General features: G+C 36.5%; 1 protein-coding gene across 1 annotated transcript in view; it reads left to right on the forward strand.

Moving 5' to 3' along the window:
• Positions 1-25,804, forward strand: part of FOCAD (focadhesin) — a 335,374-nt gene that overhangs the window by 203,902 nt on the left and 105,668 nt on the right. Inside the window, exons 19-21 of the mRNA XM_006140328.3 lie at positions 2,358-2,484; positions 4,962-5,147; positions 9,100-9,221. Of these exons, the coding sequence (XP_006140390.1) occupies positions 2,358-2,484; positions 4,962-5,147; positions 9,100-9,221 (435 nt within the window). The remainder of the gene's footprint in view (positions 1-2,357; positions 2,485-4,961; positions 5,148-9,099; positions 9,222-25,804) is intronic.

Here is a 25,804-nt window from a genome sequence, read left to right on the forward strand (position 1 = left end):
ACTCTTTCCTTAGTGGTTCTTAGAAATATTTATGACTCAGGCACTGTGACTCATTTTAAGTAATTTAGGTTGACTCAGCAGAAGTACTGACAGGATAAGATATGCGCAAAGATGGTCTTATCCCTTTCCTGTTAAATCAGCATAATGGAAGCATTTGGTCATTTGGTATAGTTTACATACCGGTTTAAGGACCCTCTGGAGGTAACATTGGTGGCTCTCTCTCCCTCTTCCCCTTTTCCTTCCTTTCCCACCCCTTTTCTTTTTCTTTTTTTCCTCTGCCTGCCTCTTGTCTTCTTCCTTACCTCTTTCCTTTCTTTCTAATCAGTCTTATTGACATACTGTATACATACCATACAATTTTCTCATTTAATGTATACAGTCAGGTGATATATAAATATACATTGCAGAGCTACCACAACATAATTTTAAAACATTTTTCATCCTGAAAGAAACTATTAACAGTAAATCCCCCCATTACCTCTCCCCCACCCCCTAGACTTAAACAGCCACTAATTACTTCATTTCAGTAAATTTTCCTGTTCAGGACCTTTTCTATAAATAGCAGTATATAGGATGTAATCTTTTGTGACTGACATCCTTCATTTAGTATAATGTTTTCAATATTCTTTCATATGTAGTGTATATTTTTACTTCTTTTCATGGCTGAATAATATTCCTTTGTGTGGATATACCACATGCAGAAAAACCTAGAACCAACTACTTTATCAGGATTTTTTTGGTCACTGGGACTGGCTAAAATCTCTAAGACAACTTCTTTGTTTTAAAGTTTATTCATTCTTCCCTGAGTGATATGGAAAGGGGAAGAGACAAGCAACTCAAACAAAGTCTTGATACCACACACCATCCCTAACTGCAGCCAGCCCCATATCTGCAGACACATGAAAATATACTCAGAGAGATATCCACATGTGAGCCTTTCCAAATGGCCAGGCATCACATTTTATCACCGTGCCACTATCTGACCCCGAAACTCTAAGACAACTCTTGATGATACTATAACTGTGTATAGTTGATGTACACTATAACCAGGTATATGTGCACAGGCCAGAGACACTTGAAAAATCTTGTCTGTTGGCACCAAAAGGTTTGCAAACATGCCCACATTCTGTGGCATGGAATGATATCAACAAATTCTGACATTCCTTGACGGGTGCCTATTGATGGCTTCCTTTGTAAGTATGGTTGTTTCCACCCTCTAAGAAGTAAGTACTCAGTAACCAAATCCAAATCATGTCTTGTCTTGAAAAGTGCTCAGGTGATCAAATTGCTTTTACTCCTTCACTAGTGCAGAGAACGCTAGTTATGGTTGAAAGGCTTCATTGGAGTTGAGATTATTATACTTAAGTGAAGCATTTCCTCTGTTTTCTTTCATCCCCCTGCAAGAATCCTGACTCAGTGCAGTTCCTAAATGGAACAGTGCTTTGGGGACCTATGAAAAAGGCAGTCTGCAGGAATTGTTAATTACTTCTAAAAATAACTCTGAGAGACAGGCTAATGGTAATGACTGGGTTCTGGCACTTTATGGTTATAGAAACCACTTTTATATATGTTGATTCCCCTTCTAATGCTTAATTCTCTCCATGTGGGCATTATGATGGTATGTCATTGAAAGTATTAAACATTTAATTAATTACCTAACAGTTATATCTTGCTGAAAGTACAATAAGAGTAATCTTTCTACATTTTTAAATTTTTGTTTCAAAACCACCCAGCTAATCTGAGAGCAACCACAAAATCTTCAAAATGCAAATTATACACAATAAAGTATAGCTACCAATTACAGATTTCAGTGTTTTTATTTTCCATAGTGAAAGACTCCAAGTTAAAAAGAAAAGTCAACTAAATTGCTCCGTCTTTCTCTAATCTTACTAGGTATTCTACTGGAAGATTTTAAGCTTTTTCATGGAGGCAAGGCTGGAATCACAGATTTAAAAATAAAAAAGAGTATTCAGATGAGACATATTTAATTATAAGCAATAGAAGTTCAATTTATTGAGCATGTCGGTGTCTGTAATTTATTATTGGATGATGTAGAATTTTATTAGTTTTCTGTAATAATCATTACTTTCGTTGGCTTATGGTGATTTTCTTACTATAGTACAATTAGTTCTTTAAACAGATGTGAGGTTGTATCTAATAAGGTGATTAGCGTTTACCTTGTAGTTAACCTGGAAAATGAATCAATTTCTGAAATTTACTTTTATGGTCTTTTGACATTCTAGAGCTATGGAGTCTTAAACACAATTTTTACATCTTGACCCAGAAAGGACACAGGACAGATTCTAAGTAATGTTTTAGTATCACCCTTTCTATAATCTTATCACTTATTATTTCAGATAAGACCAGAAATTCCTGTTCCTGATGAGTTAGATGAAGATGAAGATGAGGAGGAGGTGGATCTTTCAGTTCCTGGCTCTTGCTATCTCAAACTGTTGTCACTCACTGCTCCTTTGGTTTTACCAGGTGACTCCTATTTTATAGCAGAGATGTTAGCATTTTTCAGTGATTTTAATTCTAATTAATTATATTCTTTTGTGACGTGCATATTGTAGTTTAGATGAATCTTTTTCTTTCTTTCTTTTTTTTTTGGAGAGGTTTTTGCTATAAGGCGCGTGCGCTCACCAGACAGAGACAGAAAGACAGAAAGCGAGAAATCACCCCCCCAGGAGGGATGGCCATGCCACAATCCGTTCTCCTCCATTCTCCTCTTGGGATCTTGGGCATGCATGCACACGCACCCGGTGTGAGTTTAAGCCACTGGGTCTGGGACTTGAACCACGGTCGACTACATGGGAGTCCAGCGACATAGCCATTACACTAACTACTGGTCCCATGTAGTTTAGATTAATCTTAAGTACTTATTTTCTAAGTGAAATGCTAAATGTACTCCTCTGTTCTATGGGGACTGCTTGAAGAAATTTGGTGACTGGGGTCATGACAAGAAAGGAGGGGACACATCCAGATAGAATAATTTATGAGAGTTTAATAAAAGGACTATTTATAATTGTGTTGTCAGGGTTAAGGGAAAATTTGCAAGAGACTGAATCATCTCAGAATGGTTAATATCCCTTAGGCTTCAGAGATAAGGAGAAAAAAATAAGAGAGAACATCTGTGTCATACATGGGGCTGTCTAAGGCAGATCCAGGGCTTTCAGGAGGATGGAGGCAACCTATAGCAATCCTGCAGGAAAGTGTCTCAGGAATATGATCCTTTTCTTGACTTCACTCTATTTTTCCTTTTGTGTCTCCTGCCAGTGTCTACCATTGGTTAAGGCCAGCCAGAAACCACAAGACAAGGAAGTCTGTTGATGTGCTTTTATTTTTCCATGACCCAGAATAGAGTTGAGGATAGAGAAAAGATGTGTAGGAGTAAATGGAGAACATTCCAGAGAGATCCATGAGCTTTGAATGGAGAAGCTCGGCTGCATCCAGGAGGGCTCTGTACAGGAAGGAACAGGCATAATGCTCCAGCAAGCACTTGCCACCTTCAATTTAGCCATCATCCTTTAAAGGACACTTTAACATAAACTATTAAGAATGAGGTTTCAATGAAGAGAGGCGAATTGTACTTTTTGTTCCTATTACAGGAACATTAAATGGTTTCCCTTTTTGCTCCTCCATAGAATTTGTTTAACTTTCTTTTTTTTTTTGTTTGCTTTTGTTTCTATATTGAACAGCCTCTAGTGGGTATTAGGAAAATGCACTTGAATATAAACCTATAGTCTTATCAAATACTTAGGCATCCTTTTGTCTTCTGAACCCGTATGTCTGTGGTTTTTTTTTGTTTTTCACGATAGGGCACGTGCGCTCGCCAGACAGAGAGAGACAGAGAGACAGAAAGCGAGAAATCATCCCCCAGGGGGAATGGCCATGCTGCAATCCCTTCTCCTCCATTCTCCTCTCGGGATCTTGGGCACGCACGCACACGCGCCCAGTGTGAGTTTTAAGCCACCGGGTCCGGGACGTGAACTGCGGTCGACCACGTGGGAGTCCAGCGACATAGCCATTACGCTAACTGCTGGTTCCCTGTGTTCTTTTGTAATAAGTAGAATTTCAAGCAATCAAGATCTTCAGTTTAATTCATAGGAACACAAGCAAAGGAATAAAGAATATAAGGTCAGAAGTTGTTGCTTTTTTCCAAGCACAGTCAAAAACTACTGGAAGATGGGAGGAAGGGGAATGACAAAATTCAGGCTTCTGGATAGAGGAAGTTTGTAGGTTATGGTCCTGAGGAAAAGAAACCAAGAAGCTAGTTTTTATATGAGGAAGAGAGAAGGTGAAACTAAACAAACAACAGAGAAAACCGAGAAGAACTGGTGGATTTGAGAAGTATTTTGAAAGTGGATCCAGGGGAATTGCTAATAGGCTATTTATAAGAAGTAAAGGAAAGCAAAGAATTAAGAGTGGCCTCCTAAGTTTTTAAGTTTGAGCTACCAGGAGTCATGTTTTAATTTGGAAACTAAGAAAGGGATGGAACTTAAGAGTGTTTTTTTTTTTAAACAATTATTTTATTTTTATTCATTGTCATTATTATTATTATTATTTTTGGAAGTTGACCAGAGAGAGACAGAGAGAGAGAAGGGAAGTGAGAAAGCAAACTGCCAGATCTGGGACTTGAACCATGGTCAGCCAAGTGGGAGTCCAGCCGCCTTAACCACCACACCACCTGCCAGTCCCAAGAGTTCTTCTTTTTTTTAACCACTCAAAGTTTTGCCTGAAACATAGCATAGTTGTTGATATACCAGGGGACTTCAAAATTTCATGGAAAAATGGAACTCAAATATGAGTTCATTTTGGTGTCCAAAATTTTTTAAGTCCATGCACAGTTTTTTCATAATATGTATTTTCCATGAACTTGTTGAAGGCTCCTTGTGTAAGTTAAGAATGGATATTTTCCTGCATACTTTATTTACTTTTGGTCTCTTCTTAACCTCTTTCAGCTCTGGAGGAATTTTTTACATCTCTTGTGAAGCAAGAAATGGTGAATATGCCCCGTGGGATATATCACTCTGCATTAAAAGGAGGTGTCCGCTCTGACCAAGGAAAGACTGTAGCAGGAATCCCTAATTTCATATTGAGAATGTATGAGACAAACAAACAACCAGGATTGAAACCAGGCCTTGCAGGTAAGGGTAATATATGGTATCAAGGTATAGACTTCTAATATAATGATTTAACTTCCACTTCCCCACTACTTTCTGATAAACAATGTCATTAGACCTTTATAGGATGTTAGTAAGTCATATCATGGCATTGTTACTGCTGTTGATATCTAGACACAGCTGGAAAAATTATGGTAATAAATATTTGCATCTTAAAAGGCATCAGAGAACTATAAAAACAAAGGTGGAGAGATGAGCTAAAATTCCAGAGGTAGCAGAACATTTTAGAACTTTATTTTTCCCCTCTGGGGGATAGTCAGTGATTCTGGTTGTGGACGAGGATTGGGACTTGGCATTGATGAAGGCTGACCCATTGGTGAAAAAGACAAGTCAGTGGAGCTTTGAATGATTGTATGGGACTAGAGTGACAAATTAGATTTTTCTTATAGGAAAGACATTTGCCGAAGTTTGAGTTTATACTAAAAGTTAAAGAACAAGCCCAAAAGCTCCTGAAAGGCAGAGTGAAATCTTCTTGAGTCTTGTGATGCTTAAGAAACAAAGACTAGTCTTGAAAAGAAAGCAGGCAAAAGGGGAAAGCCCTAGGGAGAGTGGTGAATTGATACTGCAGACCTACAGTTTCTCTCACCTGGGTGCCTAGACAATTATTCTGGCTACAGCTGGAGGCTGAACATTCACACCCAGCCTTCCCAAAAGGCTGGTGTAGTAGGTAGAGAAAAACAGAGATCTTAGTATTTACACAGTACTAGAATATCAAAACTTAAAACTTGAGGGACCTCAAACACACAGACTGATTCTCTCAAGACACTTAAATTTTGAAACTTTATGGGATTGGGGGCTAAAAAGCTGAGCTGAAAACTTCCGAGGGCACACCTGAATCCCCAATAATCTTTTCAAACTGAGGAATTCAAGACTATTGGGCTGTCAATAAAATATCTTGAGGGAAGTAGGAGTGGGTGTAATTGCCGTAGGAACAGGAGCAAACCAAAGGTAGGATGAGATTTGCCAAAACTATTATATAATCAAGTCTAATCCAGGGCAATTCCTGATAAGGTCGAGAGGATCCGTCCTTCGCCCTGTCTGCCTAACAGAGAGGAGAAAAAAACTACATTCTGATAAGCAGTATCATTGTTTAGAGCTTCTGTAGTTCTTCCATATGCTGTCTAGTATACAATAGAAAAGTACTCACATATGAAAAGGCAGTAATTTAGAAATGAAGGGGCTATTTCATAAAAACAAAGAAGTTATTAGAAAAATATCACAGTTCTAATTAGTATGCAAGAAATAGGGTAGTTTCAAAAAAATGAAAATAGTTCCAACTGAATGGTAATAAAGAAAAGCCATATAAAGATCCTGTAGGATGTAGCTAAAATAGTATGTAGAAGGGCATTTATCTCTTTAATGTAGAAGGAAATTTATATCTTTAATATATATTTTAGAAAAGAAGAAACGATTTAAACTCTTATCTCAAGAAGTTTGGGAAAAGTATCAAATTTAAATTTAAAGCATAGGGAAAATATGATAAAGCAAATAAAAAGCGGTACAGTAGAAAACATTTAAAATAAAGAAAAATTAGAAAAGTTTGAAGTAAATTCTTTGAAAAATTTATCAAAATTGATGAAGCCATTGTAAGTCTGGATCATAAAATACAGAAACACAGAATATCTTGCAGTAGGAACAACAAAGAAAATAATATTTCGGATCCTACACTATTCAACAAGATAATAATTATGAAGAACTTTTAGGCTTTTTTTTTTTTTTTAACAATCTGGATAAGATATAGAAATTCTTCAAAATATAGCACTTAACAAAACAGAGAGATTTAAGAGAGAGAGATGTACCCAAACTAAGGATAAACTGTATGAACAGTTTGAAGTGTATTAAAGAAATTGAATTTATTAACTCACACAATTCCTTCCAAGAAAATCTTGTGTGCTGATGACTTCCTTGGTTGAATTATTTCAGAAGAATAAGAGGAATAAAAAGTTAAGAGAGTTAGCTTACATAAACTCTAATGGAGAATTGAAAAAACAAACAAAAGAACACTGTTTTCAGAGGATTGAAATAATATTAATATCAAAATGAGAAGAGACTATTATAAACCAAGCTTTTCCATGAACATAGATGCAAATTTCCAAAACAAATGATTAGAAATTGAAATAATATATACAAAACATAATACATAATAATCAAATGGGGGTTAATTAAATGTTTTAAATTAATACAATTTTTGCATCAAGAAAAAAAGGCAGAACAATTGTTAAATGGTCTCAGTAGTGCAGAAAAAGCCTTTGAAAACTTTAACATTTATTCATGATACCAAAAGACTCTCCTGAGACTACAAATAGAATAGACTTATGTAATCTGGTAAAGAACATCTACATTGGCATATTTATAGTGAATGAAAAAAAAATCCTAAGTGCAGATAGCTTCTTTAATGAATTATTTCAAAAACATAAGAGATATATCTATTGAAGCCACTGAAAGATATACTGTGATGTTCATAGCACTATTTGAGTAGCCCTAAACTTGGAAGTACTCTAAATACCTATTGACAGTAAAATGGATAATTGTGGTACATTCAAGTAATAGAATATTATTCAGCAATCAGATTATTTATACTATCACTGTCAATAACAAACAATTTTTGCAATTGTGTTGCATAAAAAAGCCAGATATAAAAGTATATGCATAGTTTATTATATTTATATAAAATACCAGAAGAGGCAAAATGGTTTCTAGAAAGTATGCTACTCTTGAAGTGGGATGGATGTTACTGAAAGGAGGCCTGTGGAAGGGCTTCTGAGATACTGATAAAGTTTCGCTTATTGATCTGAATGCAGTTACACATTTGTTCATGAAAATGTGTGAAAATTCATTGAACTGAATGCTTATGACATGTGCTTTTCCCTTTGTTCTCATATTTCAACAAGACACTGAAAAACATAATGATCTCTATATTTCCAATTATCTGGTCTTTGAATTTGTCTTCACTTTGGTTCAAAATTTCCAAGCAGTTTCCAAGATGATCCTAACTCAACTTCCAACACTTCACTATCTGCCTTTCCTTGCCCCCTCCACACACCATGCTTTCATGAGAGAGGAAAAGGGAGAAAGACAGAGACAGGAATTTTTGACAGGGTCTTGCTATGTTGTAGTTCTTTTGCTCTAGTGCTCCAGTTAGCTAGGATTTGTAAGTTTCTACCTGTACCTGGTATGTTCAGGTTGGCCTGGGAACTGAACCTGTTCATCCACAAGGCTTCCAGCCTCTCAAGTGGTAGTGCCATACCTATGCCACCAAGATTGGGCCTGCTTTTGTTTTTTGATTGACACTGGGGATCAGCTTGAACTGGAAGTTCAGTTGATCATTTAGTTACCAGAATGGGAAGGGCAGGGAAAAGAAGAGGTAAATATAAAAGAATGCAAGTATGAAAGAGGGCTTGTCTACTGGTAAGTATATTTCTTCATTTATTTATAAATACTTATTTACTTATAAATAATTTGTATGTAAGTGATATTTTATTTTTTAAAAAAGAAGTTAATTTATTTCATCCATGAGTGAGAGAGAGAGATGGAGACAAGTACCCCCAACAGAGTCTTCATGTCATGATTCACCCTAGCCTCAGTGAGGCTGGATCATAGGCACACATACACACAGCATGCAGAAAGAGGTCTTGGGACATGAACCTTGGACCTTCCCATGTGGGTCAGCCTCATACAGTATTGCAAAATTACTGCATCACTGACTGGCCTGGATGTGATCTTTTAGAAGTTAACTTTTTAAATACCTTCTTTTTTTTCTTTCCTTAGATGCCAATAAAGCAAAAATTCTACTTTGCTTATTAGCAAATTATCTTTTCATTTATAAATCACTCTTCTCAGACTGATTATGTATGAATTACTTAGATTCTAATCAATGAAATTTCTCTATAAAAAATATTTCTGTAAATTTTTTAAGGTGGTATGTTATTTTGCTATGATGTTTCAACGTATCAGAGTAAAGATGGCAAACCTTTGAATCGACTGATGGCCAGTAGAGGGCGAAGTTTCAAGCAGATTTCCCTTGCTCTTGTACATGAGGTAGGTGCCTCCCCAACTCACCTTTGTGTTTATAAAATCCGGTGTTTGTTTGGAAATAATTTTTTTCTTTATCATAATAAACAACAGTTGCTTTAAAAGGCTATCAAAAAGTTGATCCAACTAAATACTAATGTATTTTGATTTATTTCTGAAAGAAACTGGCATGTTTCTCCTACTACCTAACCTAATTATTAGGGAGTACTCTCTAGGAATTTGTTTATTTCATCAATCTTTAACTTACATTGTTCAAAATAAATGCCAACTTGTTATATTTAAAGAATTAGCATTGCCTATTTCTTAATTCTAATCATTTACAAGTAGGTAGGCCTTTTAAGTTAGGCTAGGAATAGAACTTGGGACTTTCATGTGTCCAGAGCCTGCAGAGCAGTGTCTTAGTGGCATGTACCACCACTACTGGGCCCCTTGATGTGCTTTTAAGCTTTATTACCTAGGATTTTGAGGAACAGCTAAAGTATAAGATGTTAAAGGAAAGCTGATTCTAAAAATGGTTATGGAGCAGAATCGAGAAAAGATGTAAATAGTAGAGGCATAGTAGAAGACTCCTGATAAATTCAGCTAATGGTATCGAAAGTCATGAGGCATGTCTTCCTGTGAACAGAGGGGATCTTTGGGTTATGATCCTTGTTGCTTGTGTTATAGAGGGCCTAGAAAATTTCAAAGGGATGGAAAAATAACATCATTATCTTAGGAGTCAATAGAAAAGCATACGTGACAGAGTTCTGTCAAATCTATGGTGAGATGTTAGTTTATATTCATCTTCTGTTTACCAGGACAGAGAAGGACTAATTTTTTATTATTCCTCGGAGAAGGAATACAGTTTCTCAAATGAAATGCCAAGAAATAACGTGAGTCTTAGAAGCTGATTAATAAAGGAATAACAATTGTAATAATAACTACTAATCAGTTTTGGCACTTTAAAAATTGCTATACATACATTATTTCATTTAATCTTGGCATTTCCTTAATGACTAGTGATGTTGAGTATCTTTTCATGTGTTTATTTGCCATTCATATTTTTTTATCCATGAGCTGTCTGCTCTGATCTTTGTTCATTATATTACCCTTTAAAAAAATTTTTTTTTAAAGAATTGATCTCTTTATGTAATGTCCTTCTTTATCCCTCACAGATTTTCCTGATGAGAAGTCTGCTTTGTCTGAAATTATCATAGTTACTCTCGCTTTTATTTGGTTAGTGTCAGCATGTACCTTTCTTCATCTACTTTTGATAAATATGTATCTTCACATTTAAAGTGAATTTCTTTCTTTCTTTTTTTTAGAGAGAGATTTTTCCTATAGGGTATATGTCCTTGCTGAAGAGACAGAGAGACAGAATGCCATCCCCAAAGCAGTTAGCTATGCTGCAATCTTTTCTCCTCTATCCTCTCAGGATCTTAGGTATACATGCATATATACCTGATATGAGTTTCTTTTCTTTTCTTTTCTTTTCTTTTCTTTTCTTTTCTTTTCTTTTCTTTTCTTAATAGAGCTTTTTGCTATAGGGCACATGTGATTGCTAGAGAGACAGAGAGAAACAGAAAAGGAGAAGTCACCTCCAACCCTGGGTGGATGGCCATGCTGTAATCCCTTCTCCTCCATTCTCCTCTTGGGATTTTGGGCATGCATGCACACGCTCCTGGTGTATTTTAACCACCGGGTTTGGGACATGAACCATGATCGACTATGTGAGAGTCCAACAACGTAACGGATACACCATCTGCTGGTCCTGCAGCATGAGTTTTAAGCTACTAGGATCTGGACATGCTTAGTAGTTGACTAAGTGGGCGTCCAGCAACGCATTACACCATCTGCTGATCGCTAAAGTGAATATATCTTATAGACAACATATAGTTAGGTCTTGTTTTTAGATCCACTTTGACAGTCATTGTCTTTTAATTGGCTCATGTAGATTGTAGACTTTCAAAATGGTTGATAAAGTTTGATTAATATCTGCAACATTTATTATATGTTCTGTTTGCTGCATTTGTTCTCTGTTCCTGTTTTTGTTTCCCACTCTTTTTTGTCTCTTGTGGTTCCAAACTGAACACCTGATATGATGCCATTTCCCTCTTTTGTTAGCACATTAGTTATACTTCTCTTTTTGCTTTTTTTCAGTGCTTGCCTTAGAATTTGCATTATATATTTAGAGCTTATCCATATCTACTTGCAAACAATACAATACTACTTCCTAGACCTTCGTGTCTGTGACAGTGTTTATGATGTGTGACTCTTTCCTGGAGGTGGAGGAGGAAGGCTGTAGATTTCTGCTTATATCATCCATCTCTTCTTATATGATCTACTTTATCCGTTATGGCTTTTAGCATATTAATCATTGTTTTAAATTCCCAATTCCCAATAATTCCAACATCCTTGCTATATCTGTCTGGTTCTGATACTTGTTCTCTCTCTTCAAGCTCTGTTTTTTTTTTTTTTTTTTTTGCCTTTTATTATGTCTTATAGTTTTTTTCATGGAGGCCAAACATGAATAAGTAGTGGAAAAAAATGAAATAAACAGACTTTGAGTAATATAATGGCAAGGTGTGGGGGAGGGAATGAATTCTATTGTTTTATAATTAGGTTTCAGTTTATTAGTGAGCTTGTAACTTCTACAAGTGATTTTTAGTTTGTTTTTTGTAAAACCCACTCACGTAAGAAGGGATTGCTAGAGTGGTCTACGGTTGTATATTTTCCTTCTCTCACATGGACGCCTACAGGATGTTGAAGATGGGTATTTGCCATCCTCCAGACTAGGCCCTAGTCAAACTCCATTAGGTTTGATTATAATTAATAGCGTATTCGAAGGGCAGATCTTGTTAAGAAGAGAATGCTCTGGACTATTTAAAAATAATTTCTTTCCCATCTCCTCCTACCAGAAGCATGATAGCATATTTTTTCTGATATTCACTAAGTATCTGGCAGAGCTCCTGGAGGCAAAACTCATAAGGTGTGCAATCTCCTGTGATTGGGTTTACCTAGAGTTTTAGACTTTTTTTTTTTTTTTTCTTCCAGACTTGCCCACACACACTTAGCTTCCACAGATGCATGCACTGCGATTCAGGCTTTTCTACTCTGGCACTGGTTGTTGTGGATATTTCTTTCTATGGATTTCTGCTCTTTTAAGTTGCAAATCTCTGTATCTGACTGCCTGTTTCTCTAGGGTTGGAGGTGGCATCCTGTTCTGTGACCTGCTTCTCTTACAGGTTTCAGAAGACTTACTGGTTTTTCAGTTCGTTCAGCTTTTTTACTTGTAAGGGTGAAACAGTACCTTGTAAGCTCCTTGCAGGCTGGCCTGGAAACTACTTTAAGTGTAATTTGCATTGTGAAATTGTTGATACATTTCCAGGACTGTTACAGCTAACTGAAGTTAATTTTAATGCTATAGAAAACTATCTATTTGGGACCAGCAGATGGTGTAATGGTTACATCCCACATGACCAACCGCAGTTTGAGTCCCAGACCCAGAGGCTTAAAGCGCACTTTGGGCCTGTGTGCATACATGCCCAAAATCCTGAGAGGAGAATGGAGGAGAAGGGATTGCAGCATGGCTATGCTGCCTTGGGTGTGATTTCTCACTTTCTGTCTCTCTGGTTAGTGCACACACTCAACAGCAAAAAATCTGTCTCTAAAAAAGTAAAAACAAACAAATAAAAAACTATCCATTTCATTTAATCTATGATATATTCTTTTGGAAAATGTTATTTCCCCTCAGTTTTGAAAACTATGTATTTCCTTTGACTTTTCTTAAAGTTAAATTCTCTCATGTTACTTTTGGAAGAATCACAGATCTAAGTATGATTTCAGTTTGGCCTGACATTCCAGAAGCAGATTTGCCTAATTGTTATCTTATTTAAATTTTTCCAAAACTTTAAATTTTCTTTTTGCTCCTTTGAACAGGAAACATTCAGTGGTCATTCAGATCTAGTGGTCATCTCCCAGCTCAATGACTATCCCTCTCTGCTATGATTTATACCTACTTCTCATCCCAAGGTTAACTTGGCTCTTGTTAAGAAGGAAGCTGACAGTGAATGACAATTTCCTTTTCTAAAATGTGCTGCCAGTCTTGTCATCTTTTGGCATTTCTAAGTGACATGATACTCTCACCCAAATTGTGTCATGTGATGTGTTCTGGAATGAGAACGGCAGTCTTGCTTCATTATTGTCTCCATTCTTGGCCACATATAAATTGTGTTGATTCTTCTACTGCTATCTAACCATATTTTTGCCTCAGCATTAGGTAATAAGCCCTTTTTCTTTTGAATTTCAGAGAAACCTTAGCTAGACTTACTGGCAGCTGTGCTCTGAATGAAGTCTTTGGTTCTACATTCTTTTTATTTTGTTTGTTTTAAAGAATTATTTTATTTAACTTTATTTATTTATTTATTTTTAATTTAACCAGAGAGGGGCAGAGTTGGGGGAGTGTGAGAAAGCAAGCTACCAAGTCTGGGACTTGAACCATGGTTGGCCATGTAGGAGTCCAGTGGCCTTAACCACCACGCCACCTGCCAACCCCTGACTCTACATTCTTTTAAGTGATTATCATCTGATTATTTCTGGCTTATAAATTAATTTTTCTTGTCTTCTGCTTCCTTTAAATTTTGTCCTTTTGTTCCTTAAAGTATGTACTGTGGAACCACTCATATGAAATATAAGACATATATTTGTCTTTATTTCAGTTCTTTATTTTAAAATCTTATTTCCTATGAAATATGTTGAGTAGCATTAGCATTTATGTGATATGAAATAATTAGATGAAAATTGTGAATAATAATGGGGAGAGGTGGTATCTGTGCTTATTTTACATCACCTTAGAAAATACTGTGAAAAATATGGTTTGCTGTATTTTAGATACTCTATAATTACCATGTGGATATGAGTTGTTATGGTAACTGAGTTTCCCTTTTCTATTAAATAACAGAGAAATGGTTGCTTGAAATGTGATTGAATTGTCAGCTTTCAAGCTACTGTTATCCTGATGGGAAATGGGTAGAGGGAAAAAGGAAGGGGGAGAGAAGGAGGAAGGAGGAAGGGAGAGAGTATTAAATGTCCAGAAGGTACCTGTAAGATGAATGTCATTTTACTTTTAAAATGTGTCCTCCCTTCTCTTCTATTTGTCAGGGAACAGAGAAACAAAAACAAGATTATTATTGACAGAAAATTGAAGCCTATTATTTATGTATAAACGATGGGACATTGAATGACTTTTGAGGTTCCTAAACTAAATGCAAGCAGTTTTTCTTCTGGAAATGTTGGGGAAAATACGTATACATGTCACATAACCAAATGTAGTACTTGGGTATTTGTGTGTCTGTGTAGCAATGAAGTTAAATAATGGTGTAATGGTTACGTCACTGGACTCTCAAGTAATTGACCACAGTTAAAGTCCTAGATTCGGTGGATTAAAACTCACACTGAGCAGATGTGTGTGAATGCCCAAAATGCTGAGAGGAGAATGGCCATCCCCCCGGAGTTAATTTCTCGCTTTCTGTCTTTCTCTGTCTCTCTGGTGAGTGCATGTGCCCTATAGCAAAAATCTCCCTTAAAAAAATGCTTTCAATAATAATATGTACATCTGGCAAGCATTAAAAAATGCCATACTTTGAGACTGAGGTTTTTAAATTACTAGCAGATACCTAGTTTACCTGTCAGTTTTTATACAAAACGGGCTGCTCTGCCCGTTCCATTCTAATTTGGCCATCAAAGTACCTCATAAAAGTTTATCTTACTTGATTTATGGTACAGGTTGAATATTCCTTATCCAAAATGATGCTGCACACCAGAAATGTTTTATGTTTTGAATTTTTTTCAGACTTTTGTAGCATTTACATACACACACACATGCATATATATATATATATATATATATACACACACACACACACACACATATATATATATGGGTGTGTGCATGTGTGTGTATATATATATATGTGTGTATATATATATATATATATATAAATAAATAAAATAAAATAAAATATCTTGGGAATGGACCCAAGTCCAAATATGAAATTAACTTATGTTTCATATAATTTAGTAGTATTATGGCCAGAGGGTACATGCACTCACCAGGAGGAGACAGACAGACAGAGCGAGAGAAAGCACCTCTCAAATGAGGTGCAGTCATACTGCAGTCCTTTTTCTTCTGTTTCTTCATCCCATCAAGATTTTGGGCACATAAGACACCAAGTCTGGGATTTGAACTGCAGTTGGCTATATGGCACCCAGCTCCCTGTGTGTGGCACTTAATTGCTACAAAGGGCTGGTTCCTCATATACATTTTAAAAATACATTAATTAATTAATTCATTTATAATTTCATTGCCAGACGTATGCACATTTGTGGGGGGAGGGAGGGTGAAAACACCCTTTAGGTCAACATGATCACACCACAATCTCTTTTCACCATTTCTCCATCCTGTCACAGTTTGGTCACGTATGTAATTGCACCCTGCATGTTTGCCAAAGTGCTGGGATTAGAATTTTAGTGGGATCTGACTCCTTCTGCACAGGGCTTAACCACTGCGCTGTGGGGCCAGTACTTGTATGCTTCTTACACATATAGCCCGAAGGTAATTTTATGCAGTGTTTTTGTATTGTAGCTGTTTTGACTGTTACCTGTCATAGTGTGATCCACAGAGGTCGAGTATAGGAATTTTCACTTGTGCTGTCATATCATCACTCAAAAGTTTGAGATTTTGGAGTATTTATGATTCAGATTTTAGACTTGGAGATGCTCAATTTATGTTTATTGATGGGCTAGTAAAATGAGTATTTTCTTGTAGAAAAAAATAGTTGTATTTGTTAAGATCTCTTGCAGCAGAATACACTACCAAATTTCTGGGCAGTTTCATGAACAGTAAATTAACGAATTAGATGAGCATATTCTCTCTTCAGGTAATATCTGTACCAGTGAGGAACCATGATAACTTTTTTCATTTTCTCTTGCAATGTAACCCCTACATGTATGAATTGTGTTTCTAAGCAGGATATTTTCTGTTGTGCTAGTATTTCAGATACACTTAATTAGAACAAATTCTATGCAATTAAAAAGGTTTAGAAAATTTCAAAATATAAAGTTTATAATACCTGTTTTAAAATTATGCCATGCCAGTCACTACTTTTATTCAGAATTAAGTGTTTTCTGGCTAGAACATTTTGGACATGCTTTTGTAAGTTTCAAATAAGTAGGTCCTCAGTTACTTGTGTGTTGAGTTTAACTGTGTCTACTAAAAACATTTTTTAATATTGTGCTTCCAGAATGATTGAAAGTTGAACACCATAATTTTATACAATTACTCACTTATGATAGTATGATTTTTACATGATGAGAATAGTCTTGAGAAGGATGATGTGTGTTTAATTCTGTTAAACTCAGCAGGTACTTAATTGAATACTTATGTGCAAGATAGTGTTGTGGGTATCATGGGACAGATTCTAGAATGAATAGGACATGACCTCTGCCCTTTAGGATTATATGAGATTAAAGTCCATGCACAAATAATCTAAGACAGAACCTGTGGAGTGTTTTGGGGAGGAACATGGTGTACTGGAAATAAAGAAATAGGAGAAATTATTTCAGTAAGTAGAAATGAGAGGAAAATAGAACATTCAAGGCAGAGGAGGCAGTGCATGCAAAGGCCCTATGATATGTAGGACAAGCTTGGGAATTGGTTTATAACTCATTTCAGTCCGAATATAGATTATATGAAAGGGAGCAAGAAATCAAATGAGAAAATTAAATTGATAAGATCTTGGCTCGCACAATTCTTTCTTTCTTTTTTTTTAGAGAGGTTTTTGCTATAGGGCGCATGCACTTGCCAGAAAGACAGAGAGAGACAGAGAGATAGAAAACAAGAAATCACCTCCAGGGGGAATGGCCATGCCACAATCTCCTCTCCTCCAATCTCCTTTTGGGATCTTGGGCATGCACATACACGTGCCCAGCGTGAGTTTAAGCCACCAGGTCCGGGACTTGAACTGCTGTCGGCTACATGGGAGTTCAGCGACATAGCCATTATGCTAACTGCTGGTCCCAGCACAATTATTTCTTTAAAAAAATAGTTTTCTTTTGATTTAAGAAAAACTTTAAACATTGTACAAAAGTTTGGAAATAATTCTTTTAATAATTTTTCTTTATTCACGATATAATACACTAGCATGTACAAGCATACTTGTTTGGGCAAGAGAGAGATAACCACTCTCTCCAGAAGCTGGTCACACTTCATTGTCCTTCTTCCTGTCCCCCTTTGTAAGATCATGGGCATTTGTGTGCATGCCTAGTGTGTTTCAGGCTGACGAAGCCAGGGATTCAAACCATGGTCACCATGTGGAATCATTTTTTTTCAGCAGCATATTACTCCTATGCCATGGAGCTAGCTTAAAAATCACTGTTTAATGAACTTGCAGTGGTTTCTGAAAAGGAGTTGTAAATTACTGTATTACCAGCAGCACCATTTGGGATGTTAAAGGAAGAATGATTTTAAGGTGTTGGAAATCAGCTAAGTGGCATCACAGTAATCTATAAAGAATTATTTAGGACCCTACTAATAAGAAAGAAAGTATAGATGTATATAATACACATTTCAGAAGTAGACTTGACAGTTGAGTAAGGGCAAGGAAGACTCCAGTATAAGTAAAAATTTTCAAATGTGGATAATTGGGCCATTAATCGATAGGTGTATTGACAGTAGTGGGAAATACAAAAGGAAGAATGATTTTGAACAATGATGCCAAAGACATGTACAGAATGTAATGGATGGTGAAACATAAAAAAGTTTGAGAAGTACGTGTTCTAAGAGTAGTAGAACTCTATATTTAAAATTTTATTTTTAAAAGAGATTTATTTATTTAATTACAGTTATTATTATTATTATTATTATTAATAATTTGACCAGAGAGAGGGAAAGTGAGAAAGGGAAACACCAGGTCTGAGATGTGAACCATGGGTGGCCATGTGGGAACCCAGCACCTTTAACCACCACGCCACCTGCTAGCCCCTTAAAATTTTATTTTCATTGAGATATAACATTTATAAAATAAATTTCTCCTTTCAGTATATGATTCTATGAATTTTGGCCAGTGCACACCTTCTTGTAACCAGCTGTACAGTGAAAATAATAGTTTTATCAGCCTAAAAAATTTCCCTCTGCTCCTTTGTAGTTAACTCCATCTCCTGATAACCACTGATTTCTTTCAGTACCTCCAGTTAGAACTGTGGTTCAATGAATTCCAGGAGACACTGCAAAGTAGGCACTGATGGCCAAGAAAAAGGAGCTCCAAGTTTTCAGTCTTTTTCCTTTCCTTTCCTTTCCTTTCCTTTCCTTTCCTTTCCTTTCCTTTTCTTTTCTTTTCTTTTCTTTTCTTTTCTTTTCTTTTCTTTTCTTTTCTTTTCTTTTCTTTTCTTTTCTTTTCTTTTCTTTCTTTCTTTCTTTCTTTCTTTCTTTCTTTCTTTCTTTCTTTCTTTTTCTTTCTTTCTTTCTTTCTTTCTTATCATAATCTTGTTTATATTACATTTAATCACATATACCTTTACAGTGTATTACCTTTCTTTTTTCAGAAGGAATACCTTGCATAATAGTCAAGACAAAGACATTACTATCCACATCATCATCCTCAAATAGCTTTTCATCATTTTCCCCAGATTATTATTATTGTTCTCATTATTTTTTAAAACATTCAATCACTATATATCATTTTGCTTATAAAAAGAATTTACCCAACAAGAAATACTTCTCAGACCAGTCCAGTTGAGAATACTATACATGTTATCATTAACAGGTAATAAACCATTTCTGTGTCCCCCTAATGTCATGCCTCTCTATTTGTTCTCTTGATGTCCTTCTCTACATTCTTTCCTTCTCCTGCCCCAATCCAGCATCCCCAACTATTTTCACTTCTTTTATGCCCACCACTGTCTTCAACATTCCTAAGTATTTTCACTTCTTTTATGCCCACCAATATTTCAATCTCTACCATAAAGTGTAAATAGTCAGTATATATTAAGTGGATACATATAATATCTTTCTTTCATATTCTGGCTTGCTTCACTCGGTAATAAATCCTCCATATCTGACCACTTTCTATCAAATGCCAGGGTCTTGTTGTTTTTGATGCCTGAGTAGTACTCCATAGAGTATATATATGCCACACTTTTTCAATTCATTCATCTGTTTGTGGACTTTTGAGTTGGTTTCATGTCTTAGCAATCATGAATAATGCTTCAATAAACATTGATGTGCAAGCACTTTTCTTACTGAGCATCTCCTGTCCTTTTGACACATACCAAGAAGTGGGATTGCTGGATAAAATGATAGTTCTATTTGTAGATCTTTGAGGAACCTCCATATTGTTCTCCATAGTGGTTGAACCAGTTTACATTCCTCCCAACAGTGTAGAAGAGTTCCCCTTTCACCACATCCCCACCAGCACCTATCACTTTTTATATTTTTAATCTTCACCATTCTGACAGGGGTTGGTGGTATCTCATTGTGGTTTTAATCTGCATCCCCCTTATGATGAGGGATGTTGAGCATTTCCTCACATGCTTTTTGGCTGTTCGTATGCCTTCCTTAGAGAGATTTTTTGTTCAGCTCATTTTCCCATCTTTTAATTGGGTTAATCATTTTTTTCTAATAAGCCGCTTTAGTTCCCTGTATATTCTAGTTATCGGTCCCTTATCTGAGGTATAGTTTACAAAAATATTCTTCTATTCTGAGGGTTGTCATTTCACACTTGTTACTGTGTCCTTTTCTGTGCAGAAACTTCTTAGTTTGAAATAATCGCACTTGTCTGTTTTAGGGATTATTGCCTGTGTTTTGGGAATCTTATTTGAGAAGTCTTTGCCTACCCCAATGTCTCCCAGAGTTTCCGCAGTGTTTTCCACCAGTAGTTTTATAGTTTGCGGTCTTAGGATTAGATATTTGCGGTCTTAGGATTAGATATTTGATCCACTTGGAGTTGATTTTTGTTAATGGTGACAGATAGGGGTTCAGATTAACTTTCTGCAGGTGGATACCCAGTTTTTCCAGCACCATTTGCTAAAGAGGTTTTCCTTTTCCCATTGGATTGACTGATACCCTTTGTCAAAGATTAGTTGGCTGTATGTTTTGGGGCTTATTTCTGGGGTCTCTACTCTGTTCCATTGATCCTCGTGTCTGTTTTTGTGCCAGTACCATGCTGTTTTGATTATCACAGCTTTGTAGTAGATCTCAGGGTCATGGAGTGCTATGCCACCCACTCCACTCTTCTTGCACAGGATCACTTTGGCAATACAAGGTCTTTTATGATTCCACATAAATTCTGTGATTGTCTTTTCTAGATCTGTGAAGAATATCTCTGGTATCTTGATTAGAATTGCATTAAAGATGTAGATTAATTTGGATAGAATTGCTATTTTTATTATGTTAATTCTTCCAATCCAGGAACATGGGGTATCCTTCTACTTTTTTACATTGTTTTCAATATCTTTTTAAATAATTTCATAGTTTTCTTTGTAAAGGTCTTTGACTTAGATTTATCCCCAGGTATCTTATACATTTTGTGGTTATAGTAAAAGGGATTCCTTTCTTCAGCTCTTTTTAATTCAACTTGTTCATATATAGAAATGTTATAGATTTCTGGATGTTGATTTAGTTTCTTGGCACTTTACTGTATTCATTTATTACTTTGAGAAGTTTTTTCCATGGAAACCTTTGGGTCTTCTAAGTATACCATCCTGTCATCTACAAATAAAGATATTTTCAACTCTCCTTTGCCTATTTGAATGCCTTTTACATTGTTCTCTTTTCTGATTGCATTAGCTAAGACTTCCAGCCCTATATTGAAAAGCAGTGAAGAAAGTGGGCAGCCTTGTCTAGTACCAGTTTTTAGTGGAAAAGCTTTTAGCTTTTCCCCATTCAGTATAATGTTAGCTATAGGCTTTTCATATGTGGCTTTTATTATGTTGAGAAATGACCCTTCTATGCCAATCTTACTGAGAGTCTTAATCAGGAAAATATGTTGTATTTATCAAATGCTTTCTCTACATCAATTGAGATATCTTATGGTTTTCATCTTTCTTTATGTTAATATGGTGCATTATATTTATGGTCTTGCATATGGTGAACCACCCTTGCATTCCTGTAATAAAGCCTACCTGATCATGATGAATAATCTTTGTTATATGTTGTTGGATACAATTTGAAAGTATCTTGCTGAGCATTTTTACATCTAGATTCATCAGTGATATTGACCTGTAGTTTTCCTTTTTTGTCATGTTCTTATCTATTGTGGGAATAAGGATGATGGAGGCTTCATAAAATGACTTTGGAAGATTTTCCTTCTTTTGAATCTTTAGAAATAATTTGAGTAGGATAGGGGTTAAGTCTTCCTTAAAAGTTTTGTAGAATTCAGAAGTGAAGCCATCTGGACCTGGGCTTTTCTTTGTTAGGAGGTTTTTTATTACTGATTCAATCTCATGGCTTGTTTTGGGCCTATTCAGACTTTCTAATTCCATCATGGTCAAAGAAGATGCTGGGTATAGTTTCTATACCTTTGAATCTGTAAAGGCTTGGTTTGTGTCCTATCATATGGTCAATCTTTGAAAAGGTTCCATGCCTGGGTGAGAAAAATGTATATTTTGTGGTCTTAGGGTGGAAAGTTCTATAGATCTCTATCAAGCCCATTTGATTTATAGTATCATTTAGGTCCTGTATCTCTCTATTTTTTGTCTAGGAGATCTGTCTAAAGAAGATAATGGGAAATTGTTGAAATCCCCAACAATTTAGTGTTGCTCCTTATCTCTCCTTTCAGTTCCAGCAGTCTTTCCTTCACATATTTAGGTGCTCCTGTGCATAAATATTAATAAGTGTTATGTCTTCTTGCTGAATTAACCTATTTTCTATTATAAAATGCCCTTCTTTGTCTCTTCTTACAGAAGGGTCTGAAATCAATATCGCAACTCCAGCCCTTTTTTGATTTCTATTTGCATGGAATATCTTTTTCCAACCCTTCACTTTTAGTCTATGTATGTCTTTATCCATAGGTACGTTTCTTGTTGGCAACAGATAGAAGGTTTCTGGGTTTTTTGTTTGTTTGTTTGTTTGTTTTTAACCCATTCAACCAGTCTGTGTCTATTAATTGGAGCATTTAATCCATTGACATTCAATGTTATTACCGATATTTCCAGACCTTTTCCTATCATTAAATGAGCCATTTCCTTGGTTGTTTTTTGTTCTCTTATAACTGTCCGTCTGACTTTTTAGTTTTCCTGGTGTAACACCCTCTTCAGAACCTCTTGAAGAGCTGGTCTAGAGTTGATCTTTCATGTTTTGTTCATCTGAGAATGTTTTTAATCTTTTTTTTTGCATATGAAAGATCATCTTGCCAGGTATAGTATTCTTGGTTGAAATTGTTTTTCATTCAACACTTTGACTATATTTCCCCATTGTTTTCTTACCTGCATTGTTTCTGACAAGAGGTCCGATGTTAGCCTGATGGGGTGGCCTTTGTAAGTAACTCGATCTTTCCCTCTTGTTAATTTTAGTATCTTGTCTTTGTCTATTGCTTTTGCCAATTTGTCTGTGATGTACCTTGGACAGGATCTTCTTGGGTTGATTCTATGTGGGGTCCTTTGTATTTCTTGTTCCTGGATATTTGAATGCCTTTCTAGGTTTGGAAAGTTTTCTTCCAAGATTTCATGGAATAGATTATCAATGCCCCCTATTATTTTCTTTCTCTTCTGGGATACCAATTATCCGAATGTTGGGACACTTGATGGTATCCAGTATTCCTCATTTATTATCCTGATTTTTCTGGCTTGTCCTATCAATCTTCTTGATACTTTTTCTCTAGGTCAGAGTTTTTGTCTTCTACATTTGAGATTCGATCTTCTGTGTGATCTAATGTACTTTTAATACTTTTGAGGGAGGTTTTAATTTCCTGTATCACATTCTTCATCCCTAAGAGTTCCATCTGATTCTTTTTTTAAGGTGTCTATTTCTTCTTTCAAATCATGAAAGGACTTCCTAATCTCTTGGAGCTCATTTTCTCATTTCTCTTGCATCTCAGTTAGTTTGGTCGCTCCAAATATTCTGAATTGCTTATCTGACATGTCCATGACATCCATTGTGTTGTCTGTAGGTGATGTGGGATTGACATTTTCCCTTAGGGGAGAAACATTTTGTTGGTTGCTCATATTTCTTATGTCTCTGTGATTGTTCCTAGTCATCTGGTGATCTATACATTCCTTCCTAACTTATTCAAGGTACCATTGAGCAATCAATGGTGTGCAGGAGTAGAAAATCAGCAATCTCTCTTCTGGTCTACCTACCTGTTACTCAGCAGTACCCTGCCCTGTTGTCACAGGTCCTGGGTGACCCAGAGTGCTCCCTGTTTCTAAAGATTGGTGAGCCTCCAACTGAGCCAGTGAGCTTCACCTCAGAAGCAAAGAAAAGATTGCTGCATGCTATTCAAAATACCAAAGTTCTGAGAGTCCAAAGGCAAGTCGGGGGGAGGTGGGGGATGAGCCATGATCTGGCCATTAGGGCTTGTAGCCTCAGGCAGCCCGGTGTTCGGCAATATTGCTAGCTCTGGTCTCTGGATGGGGGTGGGGATGGGTGCAAGTTCGTCTTGAAGTCCCAAGATTTAAACCTGAGATGCAAAGGCGAGTATTTGGGGGGATGAGCCATGGGTCCCTGCTTTTAGGGCCTGCAGCCAAAGGCAGCCTGTTGTCTGGCAATGTTGCTAGCTTGAATGCTCTCTGGATGGGGTCAAGTTTTCAGTCTTCATCATCATTTCATCTAGACAAGTTTTTCTTTTGTGCTTTCTGTGTTATATATTAGCATTTGGGGAGTAGTGGTAGGAATTACATAGCTAAATGTTTGAGAATCTTTATTCTACAGTGTTACTGATACAGCCCTGTTTGAGCTTCCATCATCCCTTACCTGGAATGTTGCAGTAGCTTCTGAGGAGGTTTCTTGCTTTGACTTTTGCCTCTCACAATCTATTCTCAACATAACAGTAGATGTGGTTTTTTACAATATGAACTAAATAATTTCATTCTTCTCAAAATTGTATAATGACTCCCATTTGCTAAGAATAAAAACATGTCACCCAAAGTGACCTAGAAGATGCTCAACTTTCTGGATCTACTGTTAATTTAATTCACCAACTTTCCCCTTTCAACTATTGCCTTTACTCACTTTGCCTACTCTAGTTACACCAGCCCTCTTTTTGTTCCTCAAACATGTCTTCCATATGCTTGCCTTCGGACTTTTGCCTTACTGTTTGTTTTTCAAATTGTGATGACAGTCACATGTATAAGATTAGACATCTTAAAGGTTTTTTTTTTGGAGAGGTTTTTGCTATAGGGCGCGTGCACTCACCAGACAGAGACAAACAGAGAGACAGAAAGCGAGAAATCCCGCCCCCCCCCCCCCCCCCCCCGGGGGGGGGGCCCCACCAACGCCCCCTCTCTGGCCACACCACAGTCCCTTCTCCACTATTCTCCTCTCAGGGTCTTGGGCATGCACGCACATGCACTTGGCGTGAGTTCAAGCCACCGGGTCTGGGACGCGAATCACAGTTCACTATGTGGGAGTCCAGCGACATAGCCATTATGTTAACTGCTGGTCCCTAGACATCTTAAAGTTTAAAGTGTACAATTCTATGACATTAAGTACATTCACAGTATTGCAAAACTGTCACCTCTGCCTAGTTCCAAACCATTTTTATCACCTCCAAATAAGGCTATGTATCCATTAGAAAGTCACTTCACATTCCTCCCTTCATTTTTCCTCTCTCCACTATCCCATTACTCTAGCAACCACTCATCTTATTTCTGTCTCTATGGATTTACCAATTCTGGATTATTTTTATATCAGTGGATTCATATAATATGTTACCTTTTATGTCTGACTTTTTCACTTTGGGTTTTAGGTTTTAAATGTTTATTGACAATGCACTAATATCCTGTATCAGTAATTCATTCTTTCATGGCTGAATAATATATTATTATATGAATACATTATATTTTGTATGGACATTTAGGTTGTTTACACTATATGGCTATTATGAAAGTACTACTATGAGCATTAGTGTAAAAGAATTTACTTTAATACCTATTTTTATCTCTCATTCCATAGGCTGTTTCTTCACTCAGTTGATTGTATCTTTTGGCATTCAGAGCTTTTAGTTTGATGTATTTTTGTTTTTGTTGTCTATGCTTTTAAGGTCTCATCTAAAAAAAAATTCTGTGTAAATCAGTGTTTTGAATCAGTTTCTCTATGTTTTCTTCTAGTTGCTTAATTTAAGATATATTTAAGACTTTAATTCATTTTGAGTTAATTTTTTTTTTGGAGAGATTTTCACTATAGGGCGCGTGTGCTCGCCAGACAGACAGAGAGAGACATAGAGACAGAAAGCGAGAAATCACCCCCCAGGGGGGATGGTCACGCCACAATCCCTTCTCCTCCATTCTCCTCTCGGGATCTTGGGCACGCACGCACACGCATCTGGCGTGAGTTTTAAGCCACTGGGTCCGGGACACGAACCGCGGTCGACCACGTGGGAGTCCAGCGACATAGCCAT

The sequence above is a fragment of the Tupaia chinensis genome, unplaced genomic scaffold, assembly GCF_000334495.1.
Source record: "Tupaia chinensis unplaced genomic scaffold, TupChi_1.0 Scaffold000029_1, whole genome shotgun sequence".
Taxonomy (NCBI): Eukaryota; Metazoa; Chordata; class Mammalia; order Scandentia; family Tupaiidae; genus Tupaia; species Tupaia belangeri.